Below are 9,176 nucleotides of genomic sequence, written 5' to 3' on the forward strand. Positions count from 1 at the left end.
ACGTGTGCGCTCCCTTTTTAGCCGTATGGTCTCGGGAACGACCAACCTCCTTCTCCTCCTCCAGTGTCGTCATTGTTTTAATTTAATTTTATTGAACATATACATTTGTAATGATTATTTGGATTGTATATTATTTAAATTTATTTTATACAATTTTATTTTTTTGTTCAAAAGATTTTTTTTAAATATATTTTTTAATTATTACAAACGGATATACTGACGGATTATATCATTCAGTATATTTTAGAGATTTTGAAACAATTTACTTCATACGCCACTATCGTTGACGGAATAATTCTATCGATATTTTACAGAGGGTTGGAATAAAATTACAATAAATTCCACTACCAATCACCGATAGAGTAATTGAAAGAGAGTTAAAAAAATTGGTGAAAAAAATAGACAGCAGTTGCTTAGTATATTCTAGCAATTAACAAAGACAATGGTTAATTACAAAATAATAAAACTAAGAAGAGCAACAACAATACCTCATTTTTCTTAGGCAATGTTTAGACATTTTCTTACATTTAAAAATAAATTGTCAGACCCATGATAAAACAGGGGTCAATTATCAAGTCTACATCTAAAACAAATCATAAACGATATTTTATATTTTGGTACAGATTAAAAAGGGAAAAGGAAAAAAAATACCTACTCAAGTTCAAATATTGGTCACCATCTCTATATGTACATATATATTTTTTATTATATAATTAATTCCTATATCCATACCAGGACAATTAAAACTAATTACACAAACTATACTCAGTTGGCACGATCATTCTTGTCAACAGCAGACGCGGATGCATTCGTAGGAGTAGAAAATGGCAATGAAGGTGGCGCAAACATTGTCATCGAACTTGGAGCTGGCTGAGAATTTATTGAAGACGTCGTTTTGTTGAAGTAGCTTGCACATGGATTACCGTTAGGAGGTGATGATGAGAAGCTATTAATAACCGGTCCCCGTTCCGACTTTGGAAATAAATTATTAACAGCACCTAGATTTGCAACACCAGTGGCGCTACTGCCAGTTCCAGTGCCAATGATAGAAGTGAGAGCAGCTGCTAAAGCAGATTGGAAACTTGGGTCTGCTGTAATTGCCTTGGTTGCAGCAGCTATGGTATCGGCTGACAGGGACTGCTGAGAAGTAGCAGCTGCCAGGTCATTAATCTTTTGCGTGTAGAACTGATCATAAATGTTACTCTGATCCATAGCTGGTCTTCCAATGTTTAAAGTTCCAAGTTGGTTAATCCTGTTGTGAGACTGGCCGGAAGCAGGGAGGAAACCATTGCCCCAAGGCATTGCATTAGACGAATCAGAGGAGCCAAAGTTGAGGCTTGTTGAAGCAAATTTTTGAATGGTAGGCCGGTAGCTTGAAGTTGTAAATCTATTGAAATGAGATGAAGCACTGGATGGGTTTGAAGTGAGGTCAAGAGTGATTGTAGGGTATGGAGATGAAGATGACAGTGAAGAGTTGTGCAAGTAGAATTGCTTTGATTTTGAGTTATCGGATAGATAGTAGTTTAGTCCATGGAGGTCAACGGCGATGGTGCCGGAGTTATTGAAACCTGCAGTTCCTGCAGGGCTCGATGATGATGAGCCAGACAGTAACATGGAAGCAGCTGCAGAAGTTGTAGACGCCATAGCCGTGGCAGAAATAGGAAGTGGGTGGTTGTGCGTTCCTTCATAGGTGGTGGTTAAGATGGACATATCTTCAGCACATCTTTGTACCTGAATTTACACAAGATGCTATGCTTACTTAGAGTTATTGAAAAAGGTAATAAATTACATACTGCAGGTTCAAGCATTGTCAAATAAAAAATACAGCACGTTCTGTTTTAAAAATGGAAAGGAAGATGGCGCATCAGGCCGTTCTTAATTTTTTTTTTATTTTATATAAATACCGTTCTTATTTGAGAAGGTGATTTGTGGTTACCTGTTTCCGTACTGGGCATGATGGTGCAACAGTGCAGCGATAGTATGCTCGAGGACATGGGTTCCCTTTGGCAATTTTTTGCCCATATTTTCTCCATTGGCACCCGTCATTCATCTGTGTATATAGGCATCCCTAACTTGTCATTAATGCAATATTATCATAACAGACTACATTCATTAAGGAACAAATTTCTCTGAGCCTCGTAGCTTAATTTGGGTGTTAATTATGTTTATATATATAACATTTATGTGTTATATAAGATTTTAAAATATAATTTATATTATTTTTTAACAATTAAAAGTTTTTTGAACTTAAAAACTTGTAGATAGACATATTATTTTATACTTAATTTTTATCAAATAAATAAAATAGTAAATCAAACTCGTAACCGCTTGATTATCAAGATTCTAATATCATATAATAAAATTATCTCAATCCAAAAACTTAATCTGGTAAATGAGGTTTCAAAATATAATTTATGTTATTATCTAATATTAAGCAATGTGTGTTTTTTAGTAGTAAAAATATATATTATCACATAGAATCAATCTTCTAACTAATTAATTAATGAATCAATAAGAAATTATTTATATTTTTATTTTATTACTTGATGAGGAAGTCTCGTTTGTTGAAAAAACATAGATAAAAGAAAAGGATTGAATATATCAAAGCTTATAATGACGTGTGTGTGTGTGTGTGTGAAGTTAACGTCCGCATATTAATACTCAGTATATACTAACCGTTGGGGTATCGCATCTAGCTCTGACAGAAACCCTAGCTTTCTTTGCAGGGTTTTGCTGGGGAACTTCATCATCTCCTCCTCGCATTGTCTTGAGAGCTTTACTGGGTGGCCAAGTCTCCCCGGCTTCTTCCTTTGGGTCACCAAAACTGTTCACGGGGCTTGGATTCGGCAAAGTCTCATTCGTAGCAGATTTAGACGCTTCAAATGTGCAGAGTGATCCAAGAGAGAGGCTTTCTTTAACTTGCTCATCGTGATTTTTCCCCTGGCTAGAAGTTTTATTATTCTTTCCATCCCTTTTAGGTTCACTCGAAATTCTTCCAAGGGTAAGCGACACGAGCTCGTGTTCTTCAGTTCCTTGATCATGATCATCGACAGTATCTGTAGATTTCTTAGTTTCTTCTTGCTGCATAATGTCATAGAATTGCACTTGAAGGGTCCGATAATCCTTCACTACACGATCCAAATGTATTTTTAGCCTTTGATTTTCTTTTCTTGCTTCACCCATCTCAGCTCTTGCAGATTCAAGCTGATCATCCTGCACATGCAGATATTGAGAAAACAATCTTAATGTTAATATTGTTTCTGATGATAAATTAAGCTACAATCTACAAGTGTGAATACTACATTAGTGCCACCATCCATATATATGGGACCATTATCTTATATTAAAATTTAATTTAATTAAAAAAATAAAAATTATAAAATTCCAATTCATAATTAATTCAGATACTAAACCAAACAATTATTTCAATTCAAAAACATAATGTCCTGAACTCTAGCTAAACCTCGAGATGAATGGCCTTTCCATATATACTCCATCGAGTACTTGAGAAGTAGGTATGTGGTCTTACAATGGCCACAAAAAAGCTTTGAGAAATATTAAACTTGAGATTTCATGGATATGATGAGCTTAAATTTGATTATTATTATTTTTTGAAAAGGAGAGAATATTAGTTCCAAATTGAGTTAAAACTCATTGACATCTATCCTCATGAATTTAAAAGCAAGTGTGCCGATTCATTTAAATAGGATCCAAAGAAAACTGAGAGGAATAAGGAAATTTCAGGCATAATTGTTTAGTTTAGATATTTTAATATTTCTAGGAATATATATATATATATATATATATATATATATATATATATATATGATTGGCAATAAAAACGTGAAGAAACGATTCTAACCTGTTCCTTTTGTTCCTTTTGGCAGGAAGATTCTTTTGCATCAGCTTCCATGGTGGTTCTTTCATTTTTAGTAGCTACAATCACCTGTTTAAGCATTGTAATTATCAAAAAAATTATCCCAACTTAATAATTTAAACTGTTAAGTAAGATTTCAAGATATAATTTATATTATTCTCTAACACATTTTCTTAAGTGAAAGCCTTTGGAGCTTGAAACTTACACAAGTTCACACTACTTTGTGCTTAATTTTTATCAAATAAATAAAGATGATGAAATTCAAACTCATAAACACTTGATCATCAAAACTCTGATATCATATCAAAAAACTATCTCAACCCCAAAGTTTAAACTGTTAGGTAAAATTTTAATATATGATTTATATTATTCTCTAACATTAATTAATAAAAAAAACCAAAAGAGAAAAAACATGGTGTTAAAATGGGTAGGGTTTTGTCAACCCTTACTAGTTTGCAAAACTAAACAAATAAAAAAATCTTTCTAGTTTGAATTCAAAAGTCAAATAATGGAGTAAACCCAATGCTTCATTTTTATTTAATCATACAAGAAAAACCTAATGCTTCATTTTTATTTGATTTATAGAAGAAAAAAAAGAGAGTGAAGCTTCTTGATCGGTAGACCAATCCCTTGAAGTTATATAAACAAAACTATACCACCAAGTTCATAAGACTGTTAAATATAGATTCTTAGGTCTCAGAATCTTAAAAAATCTTTGATATATATTCCAAGAAGTCATTTTCGTGTGGTAATATGGAAATATGATTGGTGTGGTTATAGTTCTTGATAAGAATTGTCTGATCGAAACTTTATTAATTCATGGAAGGAGAGCCTCAGATCCAGTCTATTTATTTATATAAATCTTAAACTTGTATTCAATACTGTAAAGGAGAGCCTCAGGAAGAGAGAGGGGGTGTCACAAAGACTATCTGCTACCTGCTTGCCTGAGTCTCTGTGTTGTGGTGAAGATGATCTCCGGTCATCATTTTCCTGGCATCCTCTTTGACTTCCGACCTGTAGCAAACAATAAGAAGGGCAGCCATGAAGATCTTGGCATAAATGTAAACTTTAAACTGTAAATCAAGTAGAATTTTGCATTATACACAAAAAAAAGAAGAAGATCTGCTCTACAAAGAATTAGTTAACTACCATAAAACAAATTGAATAAAACAAAGATTTTGGAAAATAGTTTCTTGATTCTATATATATTCGGTCCCTCATGTATTCTTGAAATATCTCCATGTAGTTTTTTTTTTCTACTTTCTAAAACTTAGTTGATATATATTTGATCGGGATTCATAGAACATGAACTTCACTTCACTTGTGATATTCAAAATAAGATTTTTAATCAGAAGAAAGGATAAGGGGGCGGGCGGATGAATTCCAAAAGGGAAAATATGAATCACAATTAGCAAAAGAAAAAGCTTAATTAACCTTAGCAGCAGCAGCAGCAGCAGCAGCAGCAGCCTCTTCTCTGCAACTACCTTCATCACCACTAGAATCAACTCTTTCATCCTCCTTCAGCACAACTTCATGACGAGGTCTTCTCATGGCATCCTCCACATCCATTTTTATCATTTCTTGTTCCTGTTTCCAACCTCTTTTCTTTATGGCTCTCAATAACACCCCCCCTTCTTATATATATTTAGAGCATGCTATATTTGACTCTTTATATATATATATATATATATATATATATATATATATATATATATATATATATAAAGAAAAAGAAATTCAACCCTCGATAGCCATACAAGAAAAACACTCACATAAAAAAATGTCAACCTCCAATCCAACACTACAAACAACTATTACATGCATCCTTCTATCTCCAGCCATTAAGAGTAAGACAACATGTTAGAGAGAGAGAGGGAGAGGAGAGAGAGGCGTTGAAGCCGCAATGCTCGGGCCCCATCTACTTTGAAGTTTCCTTCATTACAAAAGTCACAATACATTCATGGTCAAACTTTAGCTACCTCCTGTATTACCCTTTGGCGACTGCAGTTTCTATCCAGATGTGGGTACGCATGATTGTACAGTTAAGATCGAGGTCAAACATGGGCTAATGAATCGATGCTATTGGTCCAAGCAATTGACCTTCAGTAGCGTATTAGTAGCCAAGATTCATGAAACGACAGAAAAATAAATAAAGAAAGAAAGAAAGAAAGAAACAGGGATTGGTTGATGGAGCGTGAACTCGGTACAGCCTACTTAATTGGATTCTTGCACGTTTCGTGCTATTTGAAAATTGAATGATATATAGTTTATTTATTAATTACTCGTCGATTATTAATATTGCAATTTGTGGTCGATGACATATAATTAATTAACTAGCAGCAATGATAAATACTTTGATGATAATAAAAAAAAATAAAGTTTTATTATTATAATTTTTATGTGTTTAGTTAAAAAGAACAAAATAAAAATCAGAATAGAAATCAAGAAACGACACATTAATAAAAATTAAATAGAATATTTTTTTAGAGACTCGATAATAAAGATAAGAATGAGAATGAATTTTTTTATTTAATAAATAATATATTACTTCTATTTAAGAGTTTTTGTATTTGATATTATAGAGTAAAATATAAAAGAAGGGCTCATATATATTGAAATTGACTTTATATATATATATATATACACACACACATACATACTAGTTTTTATTGAGTTTAAAAGCATTAACAATTCATGTTGCGAGGATCAGTCTAAGGCTTGTTTGAACACCTTTTCATATGAGTTCTGGAATTAAAACGTTGACTTTGTGATAGATACCAAGAGCAATGAACCATTGTTCCAAAAAATAGTTGTGATTAGTAATTTGATTTAATACAACTAGATATCCGATATAATTTATACCAATTGGAACAAAATAATACTAGAAAAAGCCTTGCAAACATATACATTTTATTATTATTATTATGAAAAATTTATCGACCGAAATCTTATTTTAAAATTAGTTCAAAAAATGGACAGAAAGTCTTCAACTTCTTAATTGCTTGGTTGAAAGACAAAGAGATGAGAGAAAGGCCTTCAAGAGAGTTGACTCTTTTTTCTTTTTCTTTTTCTTTTTAATATTATTGATGTAGAAAAGGGGTTCACCTCGTTTTTCTTACCGGAAGTTTTGTTTGAATTTCAAAAACTGAAAAACCTATGTATGTTCCGGGAAGGTTAATATTAAGCATAATTAAATCCAAGATTTCGAGCTTGATATTCTTTGTTTTGATAGAGTCAGAGCTTGTGTGGAAATATCGTGAACGAAAGAGACTGGTAAACACAAAATGATGACGAAGATCATAGTGGAAAATATCCTGGCTGGCTACCTAAACAATGTCTGGATATTAGAACTTGAATGGATTTCACTGTGTCTCTAGGGTTTAATCAAAGGTCAGAACTTGGAAAGCTGCGTTGCGTTTTGTTGGTTTCTCTCTGTCTATTTTTTATTTTTTATTTTTTATTTTTTTAATGTGCCTATTTTAAATCTTATAATAAAAAATAGCATGGCAATCTCTATGTTTTTTGTTGTTTTTTTATTTTATTTTTATTACAAGTCGATCTATATATATATATATATATATATATATATGAGTAGCTAGTTGTTAATGTTGCGAGAGAGGAAAAACTATATTTAATGCCCATCATAACAAAAATGAAAAGCTAACTTGGACAACTCTTCTTATACAGGATGTATAAAAGTTCAATCCTAGTAGTTGTCTCTGTAGCTGAACTAAAGTTTTTTCTTTTTTTTTTTGCACAAGAAATGATATTTAGTTGCTGCAAGTATATTTTAAAAAATAAAAATATATACAAATTAAATTATAAACCCGACTGAATCAAATAAGCTGGCTTTATTTTAATTAGAAAAAAAAACCGACAATAGATAGATCAAATTTAAATTAGGATAACTTAGGGAAAAAATGCTTAAAAAACAAACAAACGATATATCTCAATTTACAACCTATTAAATACAGAAGAATGAAATTGGGTAAAAAAATATCATTAAAAATTGGTTCTGGTCAATCCGAGTTAGCATGATAAACTTGTAATCTTGATCATTAGAGTCGAGGCAACTTGAGATATCCTATCAAACCCGCTGCCCAAATCATGAGATTAAAATAACCTGATAAAAAATAAAAAGAATTATAAAGCTTTTATTTTAAAAAAAAAAACTCGTGTTAACTTTTCAAACACGTGACTCGAGTCATTAGACCTAAAACACTTTATCTGGAAAAAATCATGAAGTCCAATTTGCAATCAACCAAATATTAAAAGATGAAATTGAAAAAAAAAATTAATTATACGAAACAATTTAAAAAATAACAATTAAAAGAATGAAGATCAAAATTGAAATAAAAAAATAAATTTTATATTATTGAAGGGTGACACTGAACATAAAAATCAATTTAGCAAAAGGATAAAAAAAAATCAAAAATGAGGATTAAAATTGAAATAAAAATAAAAACAAATTTTTGATTGAAGGTTAAAATTGAAAAGAATAATAACTTTTACAAAAGGAATAAGAAAAAAAATAGAAATCAAAACAATAAGAACCAAATTGAAAAATATAATTCCATAAATTTGGATTGAATGATGAAATTAAAAACCAATAAATTTTTTACAAAAAGGTCAAACAACAAAATTAGAAATCAAAAGAATAAAGACCAAATTGAAAAATATAATATTTGATAAATTGGGATTGAAGGATGAAATTGAAAACAAAATAAAACTTCTACAAAAGAGGCAAGAACAAAAAATAAAAATCAAAAGAATAAGGACTGAAATTGAAATACAAACAATAAAAAGTGCCAAACTGTAATTTTGTAGGGAGAAAAGGGAAAAACAAAAGGTCCATCATTGACAAACCATATCACCAATGTCAACATGTGTCGCTCTATAGGGAAAAAGACATGATTGTACTTCAAACATGATAAAATGGTATTTTTGGATGCTAGGAGGAGCTGCACACATTGCCCAAAGTACGCGCATGCCTCTTATACGCCTTCTAGTGTCGTGCACATGCATGTTCTTTTTTGTTGTTATTTTTATATATGTAGCCAAATATGAAATTGCTCTTGAGATAATATGGTAATAACGAAAAAAATCATTGTGAAAAGATGAAAAAACCCTTTAACTCCAGTTTTTAAATTTTTCCCAGTCATGTTGTTTGTTGTGTTTTTCTCCCCTTTAATTGGATCAACAACAATGATTGTGTGGTTTCTAAGGAGTTTGATTTTTCCTCGTACATTAGCTAAAATAAGATTTCTTTAGCTCTTCTGATATTAAAATAGTATTCTTT

General features: G+C 31.3%; 1 protein-coding gene across 3 annotated transcripts; it reads right to left on the minus strand.

Moving 5' to 3' along the window:
• Window positions 1-584: 584 nt before the first annotated feature.
• On the minus strand, window positions 585-5,529 carry LOC133675581 (WRKY transcription factor 72A-like). 3 transcript variants are annotated; one of them, XM_062097005.1, is made up of 6 exons: window positions 5,326-5,529; window positions 4,814-4,893; window positions 3,863-3,946; window positions 2,677-3,213; window positions 1,937-2,050; window positions 585-1,731 (listed from the first exon to the last, which is right to left on the minus strand). In XM_062097005.1, the coding sequence occupies exons 1-6, from the start codon at window positions 5,453-5,455 to the stop codon at window positions 766-768; spliced, it is 1,911 nt and encodes a 636-aa protein (XP_061952989.1). In that variant the 5' UTR covers window positions 5,456-5,529; the 3' UTR covers window positions 585-765. The 3 variants fall into 3 exon arrangements, with proteins under 3 accessions (XP_061952989.1, XP_061952988.1, XP_061952987.1); XM_062097004.1 differs by having other exon boundaries at window positions 5,320-5,529; XM_062097003.1 differs by having other exon boundaries at window positions 4,814-4,891; window positions 5,312-5,529.
• Between the last annotated feature and the right edge of the window lie 3,647 nt (window positions 5,530-9,176).

Source organism: Populus nigra, chromosome 16 (genome assembly GCF_951802175.1).
Source record: "Populus nigra chromosome 16, ddPopNigr1.1, whole genome shotgun sequence".
Taxonomy (NCBI): Eukaryota; Viridiplantae; Streptophyta; class Magnoliopsida; order Malpighiales; family Salicaceae; genus Populus; species Populus nigra.